We start from the raw sequence: 26985 nt of genomic DNA, 5'->3' as shown, positions 1-26985 counted from the left end.
ACTGGTTGAGTCAGATGGATCCTGCACTGACACAGCTATAACTAAGCAATTACACATCCCTTTTCCTGCCTGTCTTAAGGGAAAATTCAGCTTTCAGCCATTTAGTATGTGCAGATTTATGTTAAAGAGAGTGGAACCAACAATTAGCAACTTATTTTTCATATTACACAGTCAAATACACTATTAAAATGAAATCTAATGGTACAAAATGCTTTAGAACATATCTTCTGTTTCTAAGGTGCTAAATGTGGGGTTTTTTCTTTCCCAGAAAATGTTTTTAATGAACTCTATAAACTATCACAGATCACCAGCTTCACTACTCTTTTTTCCTGCTTTGGCCTTCTTTACAACAGCTGTAGAATAATTCTCTCCCTTTGAAAAATGCACACAAGACACAAAGATTGTGCTCAACAGGTTTACTCAGACTGGACTCTTAAATGCTCAAGAAAAAGGCACAGATTAAAAGAGACTCTGATGACTCTTTTGAACACAGCAAATGGGATTTTGTTTATAAGAAAAAAAATACTGCTATGAATTGTATGGGCTGAAAAATTCAAATATTCTTCCCTGTTCCTAATTATTGGCCTTCATTAAAATGGAATTTAAATTAAATTGTATAAACATATGAAATAAAGTCTCAGTATTAGGAAGTTTTTCTTTTGTTTCCTCTATGTACAAATCTTAGTATACAATTTTTACTTTTCATTATACATTTACTACACACTCTTTTCCAAACTGTGAGAGAGCAACTGCAAAGTATGCGTTTCAAGAAAATGCTTTGCATTCGGAAAGAATCCACCTGCTTTCTTGGCCAGCAGTGCCAGTCGGAATTTAGGAAGAGATGACAGGTTAGGGAGAGTATCCACTCAAATGTAATCATCCTCTACTGGTTCACCATTGACATCACAGTAATGGATGAATATAGCCACCACACGTTGGAATACACCTTTTTTCATCTGGCGCAGTTCAGAGATCTCTTCTCCTATTGTTTCCATGCAGATGTCTGCAGACAATTGTCCTTTCCTTCGGGGTGCATAAATAGTAGCTGTGGAAAACACATAAGAATAAAAACTAGAATCTTTCCTATAAAGAAATTCACAAGGGAATCTGTTTTGCATTAAATGAGAGAAGGAAAACAAAACAAACAGAAAAATCTTCCATTGAACAACCACATTTAAGGAATATTATTCAAGCAGAAAAGGTATTCTGCTTCCATTGGAGCGCACTTTGATAGCTCCAATACTCATTTAATGTACACAAAGTTCGCATGTCTGTGAGTGAAGGGAATCCCAGTGCATAACAAAGCCTTGCCCCTGACATGCTTTCAGGTTATCCATTTCACTGATCAAATGTTTTATAAACAAGAGCAATTAAGGATAAAGCAGCAGCCTTTTCTTTACTTTGTATGGCTTTAACATCATGTTTAATCTAACTACTCTTTTAAATCAAATGTGTATCAATTTCTTATAATTCAGACTACATACTGAACTACAAGCATTGTCTATGAATCAGTTTCAAGTAAAATAAAAATAAAATAAAAAAAATAATCAGAGAAAGGTATAGTCAAAAACGATTTCTTCCTCATCCTCTTGAGCTTCATCCCCTTGAACTGGAGCTAGATAAGAATATCCAAACTGATGTCAATTAAAAATACCTCTAATGAAGCAGATTCCAAGATTTTCCTAATTGAGCAGTGGAACACGTTTTTCCCTGCTACCAAGCAAAGTTCTTAATTGAGCCCTAGAAATTGCCCACTATAATATTTTATAAGACAAGCTCCTAAATAGGAAGAGGCATATCTACCCTAAACTCTAACCCACATCATCCCTGTTCCAGAGTTTTCAAGTCCAGTTCTTTCCTCTTTTCTCCCAAGTTTCTGAGTCTCCTGTCTCCTTGCTGGACTCTTCAGCCTACCTTAACAACCTTTCGTAAAGCAAAGCCCGAGCAGTAGTCCAGCTGAGCTTTCAGCAGTAATGCCAGTAAACTCCACAGAACTTGAACTGCTGGGACCACACATCACATCAGTTTTGTGTGTGTTTTAATTGTACTCATTCTTCTGGGTATGACAAACCCATCACATTTTTAGGCTATGCACCAGATTGGCCCTCTGATTTTATCAGTATTAGGGGTCTCCAGCTGGCTGATACACTGTTGTAGTACTATGGCCCTCTCCTCTGCTGGACGCCCTCCTCATCCAGCTCCCAACACTGCTACAAGTAGTTATTTATAGTCTACCAAAAATAGCATAAGAATTAGAAAACTGAAAAATAAAGGAGCACATTGTCAGCTTAAGATCAAACACCAGTTAAAGTTCTTTGAACACATCAAAAAAGATTACTCACTTCTCTCATCATCCTCAAAGTCGTATCTAGCATAGCTGTTTGGCTCTGCTGTTCTCAGTGATCTCAACCATGGGAAGTCCGTAATCATGGAGTAAGGAGCGCCATCCACAATGCCTACAAGACAGACAGGATGAGGATACAAAGAGGACAATGTCACTCCTGCAGCATCAGTACTCTTCAAGTAAGCTTCGCTGATACCATGTACACTGGTCACTGATGCAGGAAAAGCACCTCCTCACTTCAATTCCCCCACTCTGTGCCAACAGTCCTCCACTTTCCTGACGAGAATTATTATTCGTATCTCTTGTAACTTGATGCAAAGTTACTTATCTTAGCAAGAGACTGATCACCAGCTTTCAGTTCTCTATAAACACTCACCTTCTAGAGTGTAAATATCTCGTCCCCAAGGGTACTTAGTGTATTTCTTAAGGTCTTCATCAGTTCGCGTAGCTTCAGGGAAGAACTCATATTTAATAAGCTCTCTAGAGAGAAGGAGGAAGAGATTACAGCCAGTAGTGACTGGAAATGTGAAAGTGTGAGGGAGAAAAAACAAATGGGAAATCCTATTACACAACCTTTCTTTTAACGAGCCTGAACCCAGAGAAATGCTCCTCTAAGACCCTCACACAAACTCAGTATGCAATCCCTTTGTTTGTGAGAGTAACCACAGAGAATATGTATAGTTGAGAAACCAATTACGCTACCTTTTAAGCACAGCTTTCTATCTATAAGAAACAATCCAACATAGCTGCAATTAAACAAAACTTCAGAAGTAAATTTATTCTCTTAGTCATTTTAGTAAAAAACCAAGACAACAAAAACACTGGTTTAAAACAGCTGCATGAGAGCCACTGTATACAATTCCCTGCTGCTGGGAATTCTTGCTCCTCAATAAGGAGCTGACATTGACTGCACATCACCTTCCCAGAAACTAACATTATGTCTTGGAGTAAATCAGTCTTTCTCTTTTTTATTAAAAGAAACTTGTCTTCAGATTTGAAGATATTCATCAGCCATCCTGACTACTTCAGTGTTCAATTGCATTACTGATGGATGGAAGAGAACTGGAGAATTCTACAGTGTTTTTCACAGTTACGTTTATTTAATCTATGTTTTGTATTAGATACATCTTGACATTGAAATTTTATATCAGAATTCTACATCTAGAATTGAACCTTTGCTAGTCAACAAACCTTTTCTTTTTTTAATTTGGCTAACAGAATTCAGCAAGGCTACAGCTTGACTGAAGCTGTAGCTGCTGATTCAGGACAGAATACCTTTTCTGTAAAGTTACTGAAGGGCAAGTACTCACTGGTTGATATTTGCTATTGTGTCCATCCAGCTTCGAATGCGCACCTTATTGCGGACATTAGGTGGGTTACTGAATTCATGAATTATGCAAATGTGGTATGGATAAGGGCCACTAAATATCTTTTGCTCAAGAGTCAACGTGTCAACCTGTGAAAGGCAGCAAACAAAGACTTGTAACCAAAGAGAAACAAAGAGATGTGATTTCAGAGTCAATAGCAGACATCTACCAAATCCCCCAAATTCTGGGGGAACAAACATGTCCAGTGAAAAGAAATTTTAACAGCATACATAAGCAAATAGATGATTAAGTGGAGTAAAACTTTCCCAGTGCAGCTTTGCCAATGAATCTTCTCAGGTAGTGAAATGTGATGGGGATTGTCTATTTTCTGATGTGTTTCACAACTCCAATATGTAAGTAAACGTTCATAAAATTACATAATGGTCTAAACTACCTTCACGTTCTCAGAATTTGTCTCTGGCTTAGGGGGAGTCATGGGGTTTGTATTTTTTTTCTCCCCCCCCTCCCCCCCCTTCTTACCACTGTCCCCTAAAACTAAAGCAAGAGATCTGGTTTCAAAGAAAAGATGGCTTTTATATCAAATCAGCTTTCCCTCATTGGTAAGGCAAACTTTGCTTGGGAGAAGCAGCATCACAGTCTAATACAGAATGCTCTGGTTAGAGTGATAAAGTCAAAAAACACATTCAGGATCTTAAACTAAGCCCTCTTAATTACTTGTCAAATGACCTCAACAATTCAGCTAAATGTCAGTGCTTATATCTCCTACACGTAATCTGGGGGAGGAGAGGGTGGCTCCCAGTACCGCAACTGTCTTGCAACACTGTTTAGCATCAAAATAAGATGCAGCTTTCAGCAAATTAATATTCAAAACACTAACTGCTGTTACTACGTCTAGTAGGACATGGGTTAAAGATTTAACCTATGCCTATGTCATGCTTCTGCTTATACATAACCACAAGCTGATTTAGGAGCATCTAGGTTCTTACAGTTAGTTATTCAGTTTGGAATGAATTCAATCCATCATAATTTTTTACAATATCTTCTAATGCAATTAATATTGGAGATGGTAACATTAAGTCTTAAAATTCAGTATCATCCAAGTTTCAGATTCTGCAATAAAAGCCTTGATGGGCTAAAGTTTTAATAAACAAGTTTCTCAGAGCTGTGTTACTGTAACATTTACATTTCTTGCATTAACTGGAAAACACATGAAGCCAAGAGTGGTAAAATACAGGCAGAACGTCAGATGTGTTCATGATTAAATGAAAGTTTGTTGTGTACCTGCTGCATTGGTCGAAGATAAATAATCCGGTTTCTTTCCGGTGGCATCCTGAGAATCTGATCCAGAACCTGATCCATGTTTAACTTCTTGCACTGGGCATAGTCAAACCGATTGACAACTGGTGCATTTTCTACTTTTAAGTGTTTCAATACACGGCACCTTGTAGCTATAAATCAGCAAACAAAATTATTAAAAGAAAAGAAATATAATACTGAAAAGATCTTAGGAGCCTCCTGTCAGATATTTTCAAAGCTATTTCAAAAGAAGGCAAACAGTAACAGACAATTACTGAGGTAGTTTGGATAGCTGGCAACAAGTATAGTGAAGAAATAGACTAGCTGTTCATTTCTTCCACATTATGATCAAACTTTTAATTTGTGAATTTGTAAGAAAAGTCCTTTCAAAAGGCTGTGTCAAATCTAACAATAACCTTTTTCTCTCTTTGTTTCCTTTCACTAAGTCCCCTGAAATGGTCTGTGGACTGCCACAATTGAAAACCACTGACTTCAAAATCAGATCAAATATAGAGTATTGTGAGGTCACACAATGTAAAATAAAGCTATTTCCTTTCTAGTAACACTGCTCCTGTAATGAAAATTAGTTCAAAATTAATGTATGTTCTGAGAAGTATTCTGGAATAAATAATTTCTTCATTTTCTGCTAAATAGAGATACCTCGTTTCAGAAGAAGAAGTGTTATTTAGTATAGATGTTGCAGAAAACATCAAATGACCCAATGCTTCAATACAGGACTAGTCATACACCCTGGCATGTGAATCTAATGCAGCTTAAGTGCCATAATTTAAAACAGATTTTTATCGTGTCAAGCAGGAAAGTATCATCATGTCAGCTAAATAATCTATGGAAGCACAATGAAATGAGAGAAAAAACAAGGTACTCTCAAACTCATTTCATCAACTTCCAATTACTGTATTATCACTCTTCAATAAACATTGCATCTTCCTAACTGTCATATAATTTCATCTGTTGATTTTTAGATATTAATCTTTATTAAACCTGTTATGACTTATAAGGAAAGAGGCATTCAATCTGAGAAGCAGTCTTATTTGCTGTTCTGAGCATCAGCCTGACATTTACCAAAGCAGCTGATGAATACAAAATAAGCAGTGGACTGACTTTAATTCTTTCAGAAATTTCTAATAATGCCAGATGGAGGAGCTACACATGACATTAACTACATACCATGTATGAACATCATTTTGGGACAGTCTTTCAGTACTAAATCTGTTATTCCACAATTGGTCAAGGTGATTCCAACAAGGTTTTTGGATTTCAAAGTCAGTACCTGGCAAAAATTTTAAAGAAAGAAATAATCTATGACAGGGTAAAAGCAAAGAAAAAAATTAAAATAAACTGAATTTTAAAAGACACCACCAGATCAGAAGGATATTAACTGGATACTAATCAATATAATACAGCTTCTGTTCACAACAGGTATTTGAGACAACTAAGGCTACTGACAGCAAGGAGGAAAAAAAGACAAGACTTCCTGCTGATCAACAACATCACAAAACACAAAAGAAAAACTTCACAAGATTAAAAGAGAAGTCATATCAGAAAGCACAATTTTTATCAGAAAACCTAAGTATCATCTGTCAGGAACTTAAAATTCTCTACTATTCAATTTCTGTCTTTCAACCACAATGACAAAAATGGCAATCCTGGACAGTAATACTTGTTTAAACACAGAAAGGAGGTATGGCGGAGAATCATGGTTTGAACTTCCCATACCAATGTATTTCACCAGTGCTATCTCAGATGAAAATCTACCATGGAGGGTTGAAAATTATATAAATAACTTATTTAATTCTCTATGTCCACTACCAGTGTTAGAAAAATAAAGTACGCATCAAGCTCAAGCAGAATCATTTCCAATACCATGAGCACAGGGAGAATGTAGTAAGAAAGGATCTTTTTGGATTTTTATCTGAGTTTTTCAAAGTTTTATCACTAAAATTCTAGCAAAATTTAGCAGCTCAAGGATGAAGCTGGCCAATTATAAAAATATGACTAAACAGAGTTCTATCACACCAAAGTAAATATGTGTAAAGAGAAAAAAGAAGCATTCTGCAATGGATTCTTTCAGCTCCAGCAATTTAAGCTGTTTCTTGTAACCACAGATAGTTAAAAATAAATTAAAACCTCACAATACTGTTCTTTCAAAATGGCATATTTTAAGAAGAAAAATCATGTACCCAAAAATACCTTTTATGCTAATTACAAAAGCTGTAATGCATCCTAGTAACCAGAAAAATATTATGGGACACATTCACAAAAGCTATCTTAGCTCAGTGAGGCTAAGTTCTTCACTGGACCGAGAGGGGAAAATAAATGCAGGCAGGTTCCTCTACAGCAGAACTCAGAAGAAAAGCTTAAGTTAGATGTTCAGTCACCTTCTGAAGCAATCTCATGCTTGGCTAGAACATGAGCCTTGGGTAAATAGCCTCAATACAGTGAGGCCAGACCTTGCAATTTCTCCTCCCATGACTGATCTTCACTGCAGAATTAACTCATGTTACTTATATACTAAGAGAATCCCCAGCCTTCAAAGTAACAGCTGAGTTGCTACGTCCAGAGGTAATTACATATCTCATGTTTCTTTTTAACAGCCATAGCCTATGATGTCATTTCAAAAATAAATGCCACAGAGAATAAATTTTTCCCCTGCACATCAAGAAGGACACTGTGGAAAGGCAGGAGTTCTTGCAGTACTATAGCCATGAGCATCTGACAAACTTCCAAGTTTAGCTTTAGCTTACACTTTGCTCTTCTCAGGCCAGACAGAGTATCACTGCACCTAACAGAGAAATTTCCTGTACATGGTTAAGAGCAAAGAGAGCAGCAACACCAGTTATAACTCATCTGACTCTACACGGAAGACAAGCTTAGAATTACATCATTGTTCATGAGCATCCCCAGCTGATAAACCTGTAGCAAGTGAAGAAAGAGACCTTACTTGAACATGATCATCTTCAATAACTGGGTCACTTGTACTTGTGGACTTGTCAGCTGTCCTTTTCCGCTTTGTGGTTTGCCGTGGCTTTGGCTTAGCCACCTCTGGAAACAGAAAACCAGAAAAATCTTTCCTCTGTTTACATCTCAGGATAACAATAGAGGCATTTCCTAGCTGAAAACATCCAATAAAAACATACATTTCTTACACAAGCAGATCAAAATACCTGTCTGACTTGAAAACAACTATATCTCTTTTCCTTGCACAAAACCCACTTTCAGGTTTGTTGCTCAGAATCATTCATACTAAATAACTTGAGGCAAAGGGATGGGATGTTTATAGATGAAAACACAGGAATGCTGAACCTACAAGTTCAACATCACAGAAAGATGTGGAGCCAAGAAAAGAACAGATGAATTGTTAGGTTACACTCGGTTCTCTGCAGCAAACAGAACATTCTTGACAAATATAAGAACCAAAATAGCTTTAATGTTTTAAACAGTAGAAATAATCTCAAACTACTTGAAAGTCTGCTCTTTATAACTGTCGCTAAGTTTTTCCTAATATTGCAAAGGATGCCCAGGTATAAAATACTTTGATGTTCCCAAGCTGCTTTTACTCCCATTTCATGTGCCAGTGACATCAAATTCCTGCTTGATTTAAAAGATGAGGCTTTGAAAAGAAATGATGATAGACAACCACCCTTACTTTCTACAGTAAGAGAAAAAAAAGCCTTAGAATTAATTTTCTGTGATTAACAGATCAAAACGAGAAATTATTTTACTAAAATTGAGCCTCCTTTGACTTTTTTGTTAAAACATATGGCATGTTCACAAAGATTCACAATCAAGATAGAAGTGCAAAATATTAGAGACTATGTATGAACTACTCCATGCTATATGGCTATTAACATTAAAAAAGATCTCTTTTCCTACTTAACATCAAATTCCACTACTACATGTAAACTACTAATTAACATGTGACATTCAGTGGGCCTATGAGCTCCAGAATTCAGGCTACTCCTTTAGCTGATCCACAGGTTGAAAGATATAATATTAAGTGCCCATCTTGTGGCACCCATGAATCATCATTCCCAGGGAATTTTTTCAACAGTTTTCGAGTATCTACAAATAGTGAAATACTTCCTGGCTATATTATAGCAAAAACCTTCCAATTTTGTGTTGAATTGTTCAAGATGTAGCCCAAGGCCAAGAAAACTTTACAGAAGGTTTAACATAACATGCATTTTAAAAATGTGAAAAAGCTTGCTTCACTACAAATGCAGACTAAAACAAGTTTAAAAAAACCCCTCATTTATTACAAGAAAAAGTGTGGCTTACATTTTTACTAGAGTGAAAATCAAAATTACACACTTGAGTCATCCTTTAGCCAGCTAGTCTGTGGTGATAATGATTTTAAAATTTTACTGTCTTTAATATTTTACTGGTTCCACTGTTTAATATGAGTAAATAATTTAAGAGAAAAAAATACTTCTACTATCAAACACAGTTTGTTACAGAAGCCGAAAACAACAATGTCATTTATGCTAGGATAACAGAAAGCAATCATATTCAAGGCACATTTTTAGACTATTTATGGAAAAACATTTCCATCTAACAAAGCATTTTCAGGTTATACTCTAATGAGTTGTATATCCTATCCTAGGGAAAAAAAAGCACTGTAACAGTCAGGCAGAAGCCACCTCCCAGTCCTGTTTTAAACACAGATTTAAAAGATTAAAATGACACAAGTCTCACATTCTGTCTCAAGCATCAGCTAATATTGGATGCTTCAAAGAGGGAATTAAGTGCACAAAGACATACATATAACTGTATGGAGCTGGGAAAACACTTCTGACTTGTGTAGGCTAAATATAGGAAATACCAAGACATTTTTCTCCATGAACAGAACAGATCTTTTTTCCTAACAACTGAAACAGGAAAACAGAGATACTTTCAGAAACATACCCTAATTTAATACTTAGATCTGACTGACTTCACTTCATGTTTTGGTAATGGATGAGGATAGAGAGGAAATATTTTCTTTTGATTTTTGTAGACTAATTAGTACTCATAATGGAGCAAGGCAGAAAACAGACATTTTAAATTTAATAGCAAGATCATTTCTTCAATCTGAGATGCATCTAGCTACAGAACAATATCCTAGGTGATTCAGGTTTCGTTAACACTTTGGAACATTAAGAAAAACTGGGAAGGCACTAGGACATACTGTGTTTAAATTTCCATGTTAACAGAGATATGAATTTTCTATCTATCTTTTCGACCTCCGATGAATACATGCTAGTTCTGTAACTAGCACGTTTCATTTCACTTGCCAGATAGTCTCAAAGAATCCTGGATATATAAGGTAACCATAAAGTGTGCTATGCCAGATTAAGATGATTATTTTGTAAAGCAAGTATATTTGGAAGAAACAGCAAGTTCCCCTCTCACATCTATTCTTTTCTCCCAACATTTCTGGCTTCATTCCAGCCCTTCAGGATTTTGTTTTTATTTTATTGTTTTGTTTGTTTTACATGATGTGAAGCATGAACCTATATAATAAAAAGACAATTTTCAACAAGTTTGATCACCACGCCTTATACACTCGGAAGCAGAATCCAATATGCAGGTGCACAAGATTGGCTCAATTATAATTATGGCCTTCTTTATTGGCTGATAAAGTATCAGTTATTAACTTTTGCCTTCTTGCTAAGATCTGAGCATACCTGCTGTCTTCTTCCTTTTAAAGGGAGAATTTTAATGGGGGAGACAGTCTTATGTTTCAATGAATAACAGCCTTCACAGGAAGAGAGAAGCTGTCAAAAGAAGTTGCATTTGGTTTTCAAATGAGTAAATCAAACACTGTTTAGTATGTACGGATAACACATACAGAAATACTTGCACGGAGAAAAAAGTCACTGTCACTCTTTCAGAGAGATCTGTTATTTTACCTGGCTATGGCAGTGAAGTCAGTCGTTTCTGTTCCATCAATATTCTGACCCTTTGACAAACGACTTAGTTTTAAATTATTAACCAATAAACTTCATGTTTAACTTCAGTATTATCTGTGGGTGTTGCAGTTGTTCAATACTGTCTCATGCTAGCACTCAGAAATTAATATATGCATGTAGGTCATACCTGACTCTGACACCAGAGGGACATGGGACAGCTTGCTTCTAGCTCTTGTTAGTGGTCGGCGAGGATACTCTTCTTTATACTCCATCTCACAGCTCCTTCGCTGTGAGCACATGCTCTCCTCCTCACTGGCAGGCCCACAGGCACTCCCACTAGTCCTCTCATCACTTGTCCCTCCCGGAGGCCCACAGTTTGGCAGAGTCCTAAGTGCAAAATCTGACCCAGTGCTGTTTGGTCCATTCCTGCAGGCTCCACTCGTGGATGGACATTCCCCATCGCAACACCCACTAGTCCTCTGTTGTGCATCCTGTGGCTTGTAGCAGGAACACCTGGAACAAACAGAGCTCTCCTCAGTCTCTCTCTCACTGGAACCTTCACTTTTACAAGGCGAGCAGACACACTGCCTGGATTCATCTCCAATTGCTGGACTGGTGCCACCAGAGTGGCTATTAGCTGTCTGTGCACAGTCAGGGCTAGGAGAAACAGCACTGCAGGAGCTGGAAGTTCCCGTTGATCCTGTAGTGTTACTGCAACCTGGGTAAGAATCTTTGCTTTTGTTCCTTTCAGGCATGTCACTTGCTGCTTTCATGTCTGCTTTAATTTGCTCACTTGTTACTTGACAACCTTTCTCACAGCTGCTTTCCTCGGTATGGAACTGCTTTGTCTGGCCCACTTGGCTGACACTACATCTCTTCCGCAGTGGTGTCTTGCCTTTACCGCTCACTGTAAGAGTTAAGAGAGGGAGAACAATAAGACAACCTAATACACAGTTTAAATAAATGCTGAGTGCTACTCTGTTAGAGACTACTTAAAACAGAAGGCAGCCTAGAGGCCAATGACAAATCTTGTCAGGACCATGCTGCTATTCACATTATGGGAATTACATTTCTAGCAGTTCCTGAATCTCTGTAATGTCCTGCAGCTATTTCTGTAGTGATGTGTTGAAGTGTTTGTCAGTTTAAATGAGATACATCTCTCACAGAGAGGCTAATATTTTCACAAAACAGCTAACTGGTTAAATATGCCAAAGCATAAAAATATGAAACACATGCTGATCATAAGCTTGTTTTCTTAAATAGGAGGAATCAATCTGGGGAATTGAATAGTAACATAGAGAGGACTAAACTTTATGCTTTCAATAGCAATCCTTAGCTCCCCCTCCTGGGTATGGAAAGTGGTGTCAGTTGGTAACAGTGGTCTCAGTTTACCGATGAGTAAAAAAACCATAACGGATAGTGTACAAATCACAACTGGAACTTCATGTCTACTGTCTTAATCCTCTCAGCTAATTACACTAAACCAAGCCTGAAAAAAACATTATTGGCAATACAAAAGTTTATGCAAATTGTCTCCAAACACAGGTTATTTCAACCCTCAAACGAGAACTGACATCTATGCTGTGAGCCCACACTCTACAGATTTCCAAGCTGAAACTACCAGTCTTGTTGAAAAGACAGGGGGGCTGATGTGTAGGGAGTATGCTGGTTACAACAGGAAGATACTTGATCCATTACAGCTTGGGTATGTCCTAGGCTTTGCAGAAATTAAACCAGTACTAAACCAGTACATTTGTCAATCCTTCGCAATGCAGGATTTTTATGTTAACCGCTTAGCTAAATATTCATTAAAGCTTAGTACTGTATGTACTTCATCTGTCAATTACTCATAGATCACAATTTGACTTGGACTTCCTCCTTTCTTGCGTATGTATGAAACTATTTCACTCAGAATACAAACTATAGGAAATAGCATGTAATCTCTGTTGCTGGAAAGAACGTATATCATAAAGCATCAGACCGAGGACTTCGACTTAATGCCACAGATGAGTAGCTTATAGCTGTAAACTCAAGAGACAGGCAATGCCCTTTTCTATGTCTCTCTATAGTTGTCATACTACCATCAAGTTCTAGGCCTCTGACTCTGAGTCATAATAATATACATACTACTACTACTAATATATGTATACACACGCTATATATTAAGTGTTGTTCAGAAGTGAAGATGACAGTACTGAACATCACCCTGAGAATTCAAATCTCCAAAGCTCTCATCAGAGTAAAGTTGATCTTAAAGTGTCCCCTTCAGGGCACTCTCACAGGGCCCCCCTTCAGAAAAAAAGATGGTGACAACTCTCATGCATTTGTCCCAACAGTCACATTCTGTTTCAGCATTTTGACAGATGAATCATATAGACAACATAGCTGCAAATTTGCTTCACAAACGATAAATTCTGTGGACTTGGAAATCCAAGAGAGGAGGTGCAGGTTTCTGCATGCAAAGCAGTGCAGCACCACTACTTCTGTGTTTCCGTACAGCGACGATGTGATTGGAGCTCAGAGAGATGCGTCCTTAACACCTTCATTCTACATTTATAGCAGGAAGAAAAGAGTAGGGGGCAAACAAGCAAAAATGCCCATGACAAAGCTGGAAATAAAACTGAACAAGATGGAAAGACTGAAGCTTAAGAATAAATTTTGCTTAACAGTGCCCAGGAACCCATCTGTTCCACACCTGAAGGTTCTCTGGTTTCCACTGGATCCCTGCTTTTCTCTTCTCCATCTGAGTAATTCTGTGCAATGCTGTTAGTGATGCAGGCTCTTGAAGTCCCCATGTTTTCTTCCTCATCCTCACTGTCTGAATCATGGACAGTAATAGGTGTTGCTTTTACAACAGGCTGAATGCCACTTGGTCCTGAAAACAGTAGAAGAATGCCAACAGTTCATGTAAAAATAAGCCAAGCATGGATTAAAGGGCTGTAAATTTTCAGAACTGCTTGAAAAAATGTCAAGACATGAATTTGATTAAATTTAGCCACCCATTCTGAGGCTGCCTCATTAAAATGCAAACACGAGAAGAGCAAAACATTGCATTTCAGCATTAAAGCATTCTAGTTTGGAAGGGGAAGAGTGTGACAATGTAAGACAAAACACAAGTTTTCTGTAATGTTTCTGTGCTTCAGAACAGCTTAAAGGTTCTTCCACAATAGTACAAGTAACTGCACAACTATGTATTATAAGCAGTCCCTGAAACCTCCACCACAGACAGAAATGTCGGTCAGAACATCTGCAGTTATCCTTCTAAATCCCACCACTAGAAGTGGGAAGGACAAGCATGAATTATCAAGCTTCAGCATAAATGTGCTTTGTTAATTACCTCTCTTGGCTACTAACCAAAGGTGTTAGCCAATCACAATGACATAACTGCTGGTGAATAACACAAGAAATTAAGTTAAATAACCTTTTCAGGAGTTATCTTGAAAAAGCGAACAGATCCAGCATATGTGTATGTTATTTCTTGGTTTGGGCATATTTAGTAGAAAATTATGTTGTCCAGCAAATAGTGGCTATAAAAGAAATCAAGACTGCCTTATGTCACTAATACAAATGAAATTAACACTGGAACAAGTTGTTCTGTCTTGAAAAAAAAGAAAAGGCAAAAAAGAATCCAGATGCTGCAGTGAAAGAAGTAAGGCCCTTAACACCAACGTAAGAACATGACAAGCTCATTCAGGCCTTCTAAGTCTTCTACTATTCTGGGCACAAAAATAAGGCTTTAAGATCAAGATATTTTACTCCATATGCAAAAGAAAATTGTATACTGTAAAACAGACTTTAAAAAACCAGAATAAATTTCTTCACAGCAGTAAGCTGTGCTAGCATCATTATTCTAAACACATCAGACAAGCCAGCTGAAGAAAACCATCCCCAACCAGACTTATACTGAAAAATTTAACCCCTCAAGAAAGGGATACCAAAAGGTAATTTCCTTCCAAAACCAGTTACCTGCTTGCTCTTCGTCAACCTCCATAGGAACAGCAGCTTGGCTGTGAGCCGGGAGCTCATTCTGGTCCTGCCCAGCAGCCATCCCTTCCTCCTGTGCCACCTCTTCCATCTCATTCAGTGCTGAAAAGATTAAGATGAGGTCAAGAAGAGGAAACAGAAGGAAGAGAGCCCATAAACACAGGAGAAGTTCAATCAGCATCCACAGAGAGTCAGAGATCATAAAGAAATAAATTAATAGCTGCCTTGATTCCTCCAGCGAGTCTCTAGGTTGCACAGAGTCTCTCACAGATTTGTTCTACATCTCTTTCGCCAAGGCCCCAGCCTAACTTTTGGGATTTACTTCTCCCATATTTTCAACTCCTCCTCAAAACTATTGTTCTACTGCAGACAGCAGCATAACCAGGATTTACATATTCATTCCCCCCAGTGACTTCTGCCTTTTCTGGGAGAGTTTAAAGATATACCATCTGACACTGTGATGCACTCCCAGCTCTGACCAGAGGAGCCTAGAAAACACATCAGACTTCCAGAGGTGAGTACCAAACAAGCTCTACATTGCTAACACCTGTACTGACATATTTAATTGGGTGGTAATGCACCTGTAATGACTATTAGAATCAATACAAAGATAACTTTTATCACAGAGGTATCAGAGATGTACAGACAGTCCTCAGAAAAGATTAAAGTTCCACACCAGGAACTGAAAGAGCAACAAGCTTTCAACACATATTCATATCTTCTCTAGGAACCTACGTAAGTGGCAATGCAAATAAAATCACTTCCTACAAAGGTTCACAAAGATCAGAGATTACCCTCAGCTGCAATCTGCTGCTCTTCGGCTTGACCATCCTGCCGCAGCTCGTTCTCCTCATTCTGGTCATTTGGGTGTTGGTGATTGTTGTGGTGGATGTTTGGATTGTTGTTATTCTGGTGGTTATTGTTGTTGTCATTGTCATTGTTAGAGTTCTGATTGCTGACTAGGGCAGATGAGACACCAATTCCTGTGCCTGCACTTAGACCCACACGAGCACAACCCTGAAAACGAAGAGCAACTATTAAGATTTGAAACCATGGACACATTATCTCAACAACATATCCTAATGCCAACAAAAAAAGCATTCTGTCAGTAGTATCTGGGGTGGCAGAACAATACGCATGTGAAGAACAGGGAAATTGTCCCCTAATACTTCATTATGCTACACATTGCAGAGGTCCATCTTAAGTTTGGCAACCCAGAAAGCTTACACTCTGTTAAACTCTTAATGAAAGGGAACTCCACAAAGCATATAATCTTACTTTATTAAATTGTATTTAATTTGCTCTGAGATCATATTACATTAATACAAATAGCAGATTATACAGTCCTCCCAGAACACAGTAGCCTCAAGATAGAATTAATGATCAAAAAAAGTAGCTTTTTTTACCTAGACCATTTTCATTATTAGAACAGCTGTTATAAGGTTTTGTGTTACAGTGTGGGAGACGGCACAACATGAAGAAATAAGATTCCTAGGCTTTGAAAGCACTCCAATGGGGCAACAGTACCCCCATTTCACCCACTACAAAATCATAAATACCCCTTAGCATTGTAAACAGATTCCTAAGTGTGAAAAAAAGCATATGAAAACCAGCAGCAAAATCATTAAGCAGCAGAGTCCTCAACAGAAACAGAATCAATGTGAGTCTTACTTCCTGGTCACATATACATACAAGATCATACCTTGCCACTGCTATCTGCAGAAGCAGCATCATTCTCCCTAACGTATCATGATAATAGCAACTGCAAACCAAATTCATTTATTTACCAAGCTATTTAATTACAACTTCTAAAAGAATGCATAACAGCTGGAGCTCATCGTATTTCCAACGAGCTGGCAACAATAAAAAGCAAAACCATTCCCTCAAAGACTCACCTTAGGAGGTTCACGGAACATCTGGTCCAGAGAAATAAATTCTAAGCTTGGCAATAACTCAATGAACTGACTAAAAGAATCTAGCTTTATTGCATGGCATCGCACCAGGGTAAGGTCAACCAGTCGGGTCCACCTTGAATGATCTGCAGAAGAGAAGAGATGCATTTCCTGAAGGAGTCCTATCTCACTTTTCATTACACCCTTTCCAGATTTGACAGTAGGCATCTGTATCTCCATTCTGACTGTTACTAGCATCATTATGGTTCCAAACCAAGCATCACCTACTGTACTTACTAAGAAATAGAACAAGTAGTACTATGAGCAGAAAAATTCTGGTTTAATATTACAGCAGTCCATTTAATAGCTATAAATTTCAAATGTTTGCAATACCTGTGATCCAATTATTTGGGTTATGTAGATGTGGGCAGTTGTAAATAACCAGATACTTGATGCAAGAAAAAACTTCATTTACAGCTTTCATACCAATATCTGTAATAATTCCCGGATTTTCAACCACATCAGCCAAGCCATACTTCACCAAGTCTCCATTTGTCATTTTGCCTATGAAAAAGTAGCAAACACAGCAGTAAATTTCAGAAACTTGCCTTTTATTTTCTAACTCCCTATGTTAGTCCAATTTTGCAAAATGGATCAGACTATTACTTCAGTTCAATAAAGCTGAGACTTTCCCAATTTCAGTGAGTTTGAGGAAGTTAAGAAAAACATATTTGGCTGTATGAGATCAGCAGCCTCAATATGGATACATTAATATTTTTAATCACTCTTAGAAAATGACTGATAACACATGAACTTATTTAATCCTTATATTTGTCAAATAATTTATGTATATAAAAAAATGTCATACATTGTAGTAAAAACTCATCAACATATCCTAGATGAAGAGTTTCAAACTGTGGGAATTCCAGTTCAGCCATCTTCAAAGCAGAAAAAACACCATCTTTGGTCAAGGAAGGCTGGATCCGCACTTCATGCAACCTGAATGCAATTAAGAATTGTTCCCTATTAAAAGGCATGCCAAAACAAAATTGCCATAGAAACCATGCAAGAAGATGCTCTCTCATAATAAAATGAAGATATTCTTTCAACAATGGCAGGATTAAGAGGATATTTGTTGCATCTTTACAGTATTTGGCAGTTATACAGCAATACACTTGTGAGACTAACAGCACCACACTTACCAGATATAGGTCTAAAGCAGCAGCTTATAACACAAACCCATTCAGAAACAGACATAAGTCCACTTATTTTAACCACAGAATACTCCTGTTACGTAAAGTTTAAATGTTTATTCCTTAAATTTTTGAAGGTTGTTCTGCTTCTTCACATTCTTGGACTTCATTACCAAGATACTTATTTTGAAAAAGGAGAAGGGGGAAAAGAGAGATCTAAAGGCCCATACCTTCGTGCAGCAGTTATGATGAGGTAGCCAAGATCCACTTCAAGTGCATTCTTGCAAGCTCCCAGAACTATAGTGTGCAAATTCCTAAAACCACCTGAGAAATAAAAAAAACATTCTTTCACTTCAGTCACAGATCACAACCTTAAGCCTTGTGTATTTCCACCAGTGTTGTCGTGACAAGTGAATTAACAAAACATAGTTGTTAGTAAATCAATAAAACACATATTTGCACCCAACTCCCCTCCAATCCTGCCAGTTCTACTCACTAACAAATGCAACTGGAAGGTTAGTTTATCAGTCAAACATTAATTGCAGTTAAAAGGTCAAAACAATGCTTAATACAGAGCTATACTTAGCACCATAACCATAGTTCCAAACTCGATACCTTTAAAATAATGATCAAGAAAGGATTTGCTACATACAAAAAAGCTAAGTTTCACATGCCTCCAGTATTTACTAATATTTTTATTTCTTTGTTTTAAATATGAGGGATAAGAAGTTTCATACCTGATCTCCAGCTATCTTCTACCACATGCTGGATAAGTCCTCCAAGAAATGGAACACGAACCAGTTCTAAATGCTCCAAATTTCGAGCAGACGCCAGGCCCGTCACTAGGGGAACATACTTCAAAGAATTTGTGGGTCCTACATAGAACAAACCAACAAACAAAGAAGGTTGTTCACTTAACACTGAATGTATCACATTAAAGAATTTTAAAATGTACACATATATCCATCTAGATCAGGAAGTCAACAGAACTACATAGCACCAAATAATGTACAGGAGAGGGATACATTTCCATCCAACACCATGAATAAAACAATGACTGTTTTCAGAATCTTGTCTTCCAAGATTTCTATTTACAGTTGGTGTCTATGCAGTTTTAACAGAATTAGTTTTCCTACGTGCTAAAACATCCCCTCCATACATGAATCCCTCTTACCGGCACAGTTCCTCATGACAAAAGCGCGTAAGCTGATACAAAGGAAATCTTTAAAAGGCTGTGGTTTCGTGAGTCTCACCCACTTCAAATAAAGGTGCCTCAGCATTGGGATACAGGGAATCTCAGGGACATTCACCCCTAATAATACATAAACAAAACAAACATTTAAAACAAGCTTTAAACTATACACTCTAGGCTAAATTTCTTTGGATTAACATTCTGGCTTTAAAAAGGAAGTCTTTTCTTTGCTATATGGCATGTGAGAAAAGCTGTAAACATTTTAAATGTAAGTTCTTCACCTCAGTTTGTCAACACAGTTTTTTAGGATTTGCCCTTTGGAGCTGCTATCATATATATAGCAAGTAACATTTCAAAAATGCCACATGCCAAATTCCCTCTCTTAAAAAGAATTACAATCTTGCAGAGTTTCAAAACCTTTAAATTCACCTGTGTTAAGGCCAACTACTTCACCATTACCACACTCACCTACTAAGTGCAAAGTCTGAATTTTAGCTCCTATAGGAATTTTCAGCTTGTTCTCAGGAGGAATTGGAAAAGCACCATTACGATTACGAAACTTCCCTAAAATGTGAACTTGTGGCATGTATGTCCAAATAGCTTCCACCAGCTCTAAATGAGAGGTCTCAACACCCTGGATAAAAGGAAGCAAAGCAAATGCTCTAACAGCAGTTCAAGCAACAACATCCTCTTAACCATGTACACTTCTCAATAACACACTATATATAACACAATGTGTTATTTCACTTCTAATTTGTAGCAAGACTTGCCTTTTCAAAAGCAGAGGGATCAGAGTTTTAACTCATTTCTGGACTTGAGAGCACCTGTGATTCCCACTGGTGCAACTAAAAATAGTACTCATTTGCAGATATGGTCACAATTAACTGCTGCTCTGTACAGCCAGATCTGAATACAAAGCCCAGGTCTGAACACAAAGCCCCATAAGCAGTAAGTCCCTGTCACATTTCTTCTGCTCTGTTAACAAGCATCACCTCAGTTGCTGAAGAAGGTTCTCTCTTGAGTCTAACCACTCACCAGCAGATTTGGACAGGCCTGCAAAGCCTCTAAAACTCCAGGAATGCTGAAAGCTTCATGGCCACGGACTCTGCGTCTTTCAAGATACCTGGGATGAAGACCATAAAGTTGTTCAATGTCTGGCATCTTCCTCAGCAGCGTTAGGAAACTGGAATCAGTGAAACCTAAGATGATAACAACAGATTTGGTATATGTGTGACAGCAGTCACCTAGTAAAAGGGAAAGCCAAACACATTGTTCTCTTTATATGGTAGTGTAAACTCTACAATGTTGAAAGACGTACTCAGAGAAGCAATAGCTTGTCTTCTACTTCCAGATTCTAGAAATCATGACCTACATACTCGTCTGCCTTGAATGTCTCAGGATTGCTATAGGTTTCCTTCAGTGCAGTTGCATGGCCACAGGGTTAACTATACTTTCTCCCTTCTCAGATGAAGCACCTCTGCAGGCTTTGTCTCTCTGTCTTTCCCAGAATTCCATTTATCTACATGGCTCAAAAATGCCCAGCTGGATCAGTTATATGTAGTTCATCACTTTTCACCACAGCTCACAATTCTCAAAGAAATCAGACAGTTTCTTAAAGCAAAGGATTCTTTTTTTCTAACATAAAACAACACATAAAAAGAATTTTAAACTAGTAAATTACCTATATTTACATCTATCTTAGGTTAGGTCTAACCATCTACCTGATATCAGCCATAATAAATCTAACTTTGCAGATCCTCTAACTTTTAGAATTCATTCATTTTCGCTCTCTTCCCCAACAAATCCCAGCAGTGTAATTTAAATCCAACAGAAATCCTAATACTCACAGGGTTGACCTAGGTTGGCAAATTTATCTATTGATCTGAAGATGGCTTGAGGTGTGACATCAAAACTTATTTATTCTTACATTGTTAAGTGTTGGCAGATGAGTTGCTCTCTCATTCCATTGTATTTTTTCCTGCCTGCATGCAAACAGCCTCTTCTTGGATTAACCCTTGGATTAACTCCCTTACAACAATCAGACAAACATAGATTGTATTTACAGATTGCTACAGAGAATGTCCATTTCTGCTACAGTAATATCCAATATATATATATATACACACACACACAGAGACACAGATAAATTTTCTAAACCACGTACTCCAGAAAGCCACACAAATCTCACAAAAGTCAAAAGGAATTGAACATCTAACTCTTTTTACTGTTTTTGAAAATCTACCCTGCATGTCATTATAAATACCAGGATAGCACAGACAGTTCTGCTCAATACCACTTTATTGCCCTATCTTGAGTGAGTGCATTACTCACCAGTGGGCATGTATTCCCACCAACGGCCTGCACATAGATCCACAACCTTCACTACTCGCAGATAAAGAGTGACTGCTTCCTTCAGCTTCCGGGACAGGCATTCCATGCACATGATATCCTGCAAGGGAAGGTACCTTTGGGAGAGGAAAAAACACTCCTCTGATTTATCAAAGGTGGATCCTTTTCAACTTTTATCCAAACTCAAGAACATCCCAAGCATGACTACACAAATTCATATATTTCTAACACCTAGAAACATTAATTCAAACAAAATTTTCAGACTGTACTCTAATAAAGCATGAAATTTAGCTAAGCAGAATGACTCACCAATTTTTGACACTGAATATAGGATATTTAAGGTACAAATATAATATTAAAATGGAGAGATGTTTTAGTTCTGCTGACCAAACCATTTGCCACAACAGTTTCTACATGGTTTAATTAAAGGTACTTTCATTTTCTAGTACATACTACCACGCTCAATCTGCAAACATTTTAGAGAACTACTGTTTTTAAAGAACTTGTTGGTAAGGCATTATGTTTTGAATATAATAGGCATGAGTGAACCTTGGAGGACTGTGCTGTAGAGAAGATTACATACTCATTCAAATTCCCTTCCGCACGCTATGAAGCAGATGCAACAATTTCAAAACATGCACCTCAACTATGCATTACTACCTGAGACACATTTCTGCACTGAAACCAATATTTAAACACTTGTTACCACACACTGGTGAACAGAATTAAATCACTTAGTTTTTCTTTGTTCTACCATTCATGACATTCATATAAATTAATTTTCAAAGTATCCACAGGAATTCTGGGACTGAAAAACATTTATCACGCCTATTTATCCAGTTTTTATCCACCAGTTCACTCGTGGAACATCTACACTTCCCGAATACTATGTGACACAAGCATCAATGCAGGCAAGATTGGCGAAAAAAGTATAAAACAATATAATAATAAACAATAAATTGACTTCTGGTAAACTGCTCACCTAAAGATGTGGCAAAGCACTTCATGAGAGAGTTGGTTCATGTAATCTTTTGGCTCATCAGCTTTGGTAGACTCAGAGCCTTCCCTGTTCATTGAGCATGGTTTCACATTTTTCCGCCGGGGACCCATATTTGCAATGATTCCTGATGAAAGGAAATGTTCACAATGTTATGCTAATTCAGTGCAACTGAAAGAGAAAAGTGACAGAGAGTAGAGGAGGACACACCAGTTAAGTTTTCTGTACCCAAAAAACCCAGCAAAATCTGCCAATAAAGACAAGTCCCAGTACAGCTGAACTGAGGTAACTAAGAAATAGACAAATTCTTCCAACAAGTTATAGTTTGCCTAGTACATGAGGTCTCAGACATAACCTCATAATTATTAGGTAAAGTAGAAAGTCCCTCTAAGCTAAGGGAAATTGACAAAGGAGAAAATCACCACAGGTTTAATCAGAAATCAATTCTTTGCGCGAATAAAACGTCTTCAGAGATACCATCCACACACTAGTTGATCAAGACAAAGCACAGGAAAGCTGTGCAAAGACTACAGAGGTTAACAAGCAAATACCAACTAGACAGGTTCCAGTGAAAAAGAAAGCCCAAAGCCTCTAACAGAAACGTAACTAATTTTCCTTGTAGAAAAAATGGACTCCTACTGATCATTCCCAAAAAATGCCCTATTAAAGGTCCTCAAACTAGCTCTTCTTAGAGGTTAGAATACCAAATAAAATATTCAGGTTGCTTAGTTAAAGATCAAAGCCCCAGAAAAACCTTGCCTCAGCAGCAGGATGTCCCCTCCTATTTCTCTTTACTGAATTAATGTGTTCGTGTCTACATTGTTCCTGCAGCACACAAACAGGCACAGAAGGACAATAATATATGTTTAACTTAAAAACAGACAAATTGATTACAAGAAGTAACAAATAAGTAACTAAAATATGAACTTGATGTTAACATTATAATAACTGCGTTAACACCTCATGCAGATGAATGGCATGAGAAATGTCTTCACTATTGCTATTTAGCTGAGGAATGCTTTCTGGTAAGCAGGGTAAAGCATTATTAACTCAGTAAACCTGTTTAACAGGTTGAATACCAAAATTCAGTGGATGAGGAGAAACAACTTCAAAAAAAAGACAGATTTGGGAAAACTTGTCAGAGATGCATCTATTTTGGCATTCACTGTGATGTAAATCTACCACACTGTTTGCTTCACATTATGTGGAAGTGGCAACTGAGAAGAAAAACAAAGTACCTCATGCAAATGAAAAAGAAAAATTTTGCCTTCTCCAACACAATTTATTTATATGACAGCACAAAATCTGAACTATTGATAGCTTCACTGTGATCTAATTATTGAAAAACATGTGCTTTCACACATTTTCATATGCATTTTAAATTAACAACTGTATGTTGTCATAATTAATTTTATTTAAAGTGGTGATATTAAAATAACTAAATTAGCACCTTTTGCCCATGAATAGCATGAAACATCTCTCTACTCCTTTGGATTGGCTGGGACTTCTCCAGCGAAAGCTAAAGACACTGAGTTTGCTTTCTGTACACATACTACCCTTCTTTTCGGTGCACACTGGAAGGGTTTAGGATTTTCGTAATACTACACTGTAATGTTGTTCAACTTCATGAAGTCCAAAATTGACTCCAAACTATTTATGAGATCGGATTCCGATGAAAACAAGTATTACACGGGTTCCCAGTGAATGTCACCTGATGACTCAATTTGAAGAGAGGGCAGGATACAATGTAAAAATTCTAGATTGATGCAGACACATGAGGGAGTACAATACAGCAGTATTTAAAGAACAGCATTAAAAGGATTGTGATATAAGGTAAGAGAAAGATATTAACAGACCAGCACATAGGGAAGAGTCTGAAAGGATCCTTTAAATTTTAAATGTAATGAGTACAACCTGCCCTCTCAGTCTGGACTGTAGTTCAGTTTGGCTCCTGCCATTAAGTAAAGGGAAAAAAGAATGACCTAGTCTCTTATGAGGCAGCAGTTTCTGCAAAATACGTGCTTCTCTTGATACTATTTTGAGCTAATGTGTGCAGCTTTAACATCTCATTCTACATTAGGAAGCTGACCCCATTTAAAAAAAAAAAAGAACAGCAAAACCTTCAGATATTTAATAAAGCTGTCAAAACAGTTTTGCTCGCCCCAACTTAACTAATTCACGAGAGTCGTCATATGAAACAACAGCTCGACGCGTTATCTTCTTGATTAGTAACTACTACACCGAAGTTAAAAAGCTTATAAAGCCACGGGGAGACCCGTGCCGCCCCGCCGAAACGAGCACTTTAGAGAAAAATGCGGGCCGAACACCTAGGGACGGTCTGGCAAGTACTAATTTAAGAGGGGTGTTTCCTTATGGGGAGAAGGAAAAAAAAAAAAATCAAAACAAAAACCAAGCTTACTTTTGCTTAGATAAGCGATATAAAAGCAGGTTTCCCCACAGCCCTCTTCGCTGCAGCCAGCCCAACCTCCGCCGTTCCCTCAGCGAGGAGGGGGTGGGGGGCGGTGGCGGCAGCCGCCCCTAACACGGCGTCTCAGGGCTTCCCCCTCTCCCCCACAGCAGCAGGAAGCAGAACAGTTTTCCTCAGGGCCTGTCACACCGGGGAACGGCCCTCACCGGCCCCAGGCCAGACCGCCCCGAGGGCCCCGGTGCCGGACAACGACAGCCCCAGCCGGCAAAGGGGGACAGCGGCACCGCTCTGCCGCACCAGGCCCACCCGCCGCGAGAGGATGGGCGGCGGCAGCCTCCGGCTCACCGAGCCCCGCCGTACCGCCGCCGGCTCAGCGCCCCGCCGCCGGCCCGCAGCTCCTTACCTGCCCCTCAGCGCCGCCCTGTTATTGTGGCCGCGGGGGGAGGGTTAACCCCGGCAGCCGCTTCCTGCGCGTCGCCTTCCGCCAGCGCCGCCGCGCTTCCGGCCCCACTTCCGGCGCCGGGCGAGGGCGGGAGCCGGGACGCCCTGTCCCGCCGCCATCTTGAGGGCAGCGAAGGGCGGGGCTTTCCTGCCGACATCTTGAGTGCGGCGTCACGTCCGCCATCTTCAAGGCGTCGCCCAGGGGCCACCATATCGGTGGTGGCTACAGTACAGCCGCAGCTGGCCCCCCGCTGCCCGCTGCGGCTGTGCGAGCCCGACCTGCCACTGTCTCGGCCGCCCTGGGCTCATCTCACCCTGCGGCAGGTGGCGGGACGTGTGTCCGCAGGGCCGGTGACAGGGCAGAGATCCCCAGGTCAAACCCCTGAGAGCATTAAATGCCCGCTGAGGTACAGGGACATAAATTGGGTATTTTGAAAAAGAAGAAACTGAAGAAACCTTGAAAGATAAGTGAGGAGTTCTGGCACGATGGACAGCAACTGCACATGTGTGACAGTGTACGCCTGAAGTGGTGTGGGTTAAAACAGCTCACAGGCCACGTGAGACTCTGAGGTCACTTTGCACACATATGAAGAGGACTGTAATTTGTAAAATTATACCCCTCGCAATGGAGGACAAGCCTTACAAGAAACTCTGCAAGTGCAGCAGCAATCTGACCCAAGCTGGCTTTGGTGCCCATGTAAGACAGCACCTCTCCCAATCCTGAGTGACCACCATAACAGATGGAGCCCAAAGTCATGGATTAAATGAACTCCATGGACATTTTGTGGACATTAGCAGACATTTTACAGACATTTCAAAGGGGTGGTCCATAGACTAAGGGAATGATATCTGTGTATTATATCGAAGGATGGGAAGGGTGGCAATAGGTAATGAGAATGTATCGGGCAGTGCAAGACCTGAGCATGATGTAAATGGTATGGAATAAGGTATGGCCAGTGTGCTGGCTTTGGCCTGGGATAGAGTTAATTTTCTTCACAGTATCTAGTACAGGGTTACATTTCAGATTTGTGCTGGAAACACTGCTAATAATACAGATGTTTGTTATTGCTGAGCTGCGCTTACACAGAGTCAAGGCCTTTTCTGCTTTTCACCCCATCCCACCAGCGAGGAAACTGGGGGTGTACAGGGAGTTGGGAGGGGACACAGCCAGGACAGCTGATCCCAACTTGACCCAAGGGATATTTCACATCATATGATGTCATGTTCAGCAATAAAAGCTGGGGAAAGGAGGAGGGGAAATTCAGAGTGATGGTGTTTGTCTTCCCAAGTAACCATTACCCCTGATGGAGCCCTGCTTTCCTGGAGATGGCTGAACACCTGCCTGCTGATGGGAAGTGGTGAATGAATTTGTTGTTTTGCTTTGCTTGTGCAGGTGGCTTTTGCTTTACTTAAACTGTCTTTATCTCAACCCATGAGTTTTCTCACTTCTACTCTTCTAATTCTTTCCCCCATCCCACTGGAAGGGGAAATAAGCAAGCAGCTGTGTGGGGCTTAGTTGCAGGCTGGGGTTAAACCACGACAAGGAAGCACTGAGACCATCTCTTTTGAAGGATCATACAACTAATGGATGCAGTAGCTTTCACATTTAGTCTGATGTTACTCTTATTT

The 26985-nt window shown here is 39.0% G+C and overlaps 1 protein-coding gene across 7 annotated transcripts; it reads right to left on the bottom strand.

The window, feature by feature from the left end:
- Positions 1 to 401: 401 nt before the first annotated feature.
- On the bottom strand, positions 402 to 25403 carry FBXO38 (F-box protein 38). Of its 7 annotated transcripts, none has more exons than XM_074884026.1 (22): positions 25319 to 25403; positions 22473 to 22614; positions 21473 to 21606; positions 20177 to 20340; positions 19610 to 19775; positions 19124 to 19261; positions 18687 to 18824; positions 18180 to 18273; positions 17625 to 17755; positions 17150 to 17320; positions 16760 to 16902; positions 15659 to 15881; positions 14847 to 14966; positions 13576 to 13755; positions 11068 to 11787; positions 7931 to 8031; positions 6157 to 6259; positions 4954 to 5120; positions 3655 to 3800; positions 2721 to 2824; positions 2343 to 2456; positions 402 to 1045 (listed from the first exon to the last, which is right to left on the bottom strand). In XM_074884026.1, the coding sequence occupies exons 2-22, from the start codon at positions 22598 to 22600 to the stop codon at positions 867 to 869; spliced, it is 3564 nt and encodes a 1187-aa protein (XP_074740127.1). In that variant the 5' UTR covers positions 22601 to 22614; positions 25319 to 25403; the 3' UTR covers positions 402 to 866. The 7 variants fall into 7 exon arrangements, with proteins under 7 accessions (XP_074740127.1, XP_074740131.1, XP_074740129.1 ...); XM_074884030.1 differs by having other exon boundaries at positions 20177 to 20264; positions 21473 to 21590; XM_074884028.1 differs by lacking the exon at positions 25319 to 25403 and adding an exon at positions 24907 to 25134.
- Positions 25404 to 26985: the final 1582 nt, after the last annotated feature.

The sequence above is a fragment of the Strix uralensis genome, chromosome 14 (genome assembly GCF_047716275.1).
Source record: "Strix uralensis isolate ZFMK-TIS-50842 chromosome 14, bStrUra1, whole genome shotgun sequence".
NCBI lineage: Eukaryota > Metazoa > Chordata > Aves > Strigiformes > Strigidae > Strix > Strix uralensis.
Note: the sequence above shows the minus strand (reverse complement) of the source record. Positions and strands in the feature narration are given on the sequence as shown.

Bases quoted from the DNA above. Each gene is read 5' to 3' on its own strand.
- FBXO38 (XM_074884026.1), bottom strand. From the start codon at position 22,600: ATGGGTCCCCGGCGGAAAAATGTGAAACCATGCTCAATGAACAGGGAA. The intron at 18,825-19,123 runs GTAAGAGGGATT...TGTTCTATGTAG, and splicing joins TGTCATGAGGAACTGTGCCG to GACCCACAAATTCTTTGAAG. The intron at 5,121-6,156 runs GTATGTAGTTAA...GCTGATTTATAG, and splicing joins CAAAATGATGTTCATACATG to CTACAAGGTGCCGTGTATTG.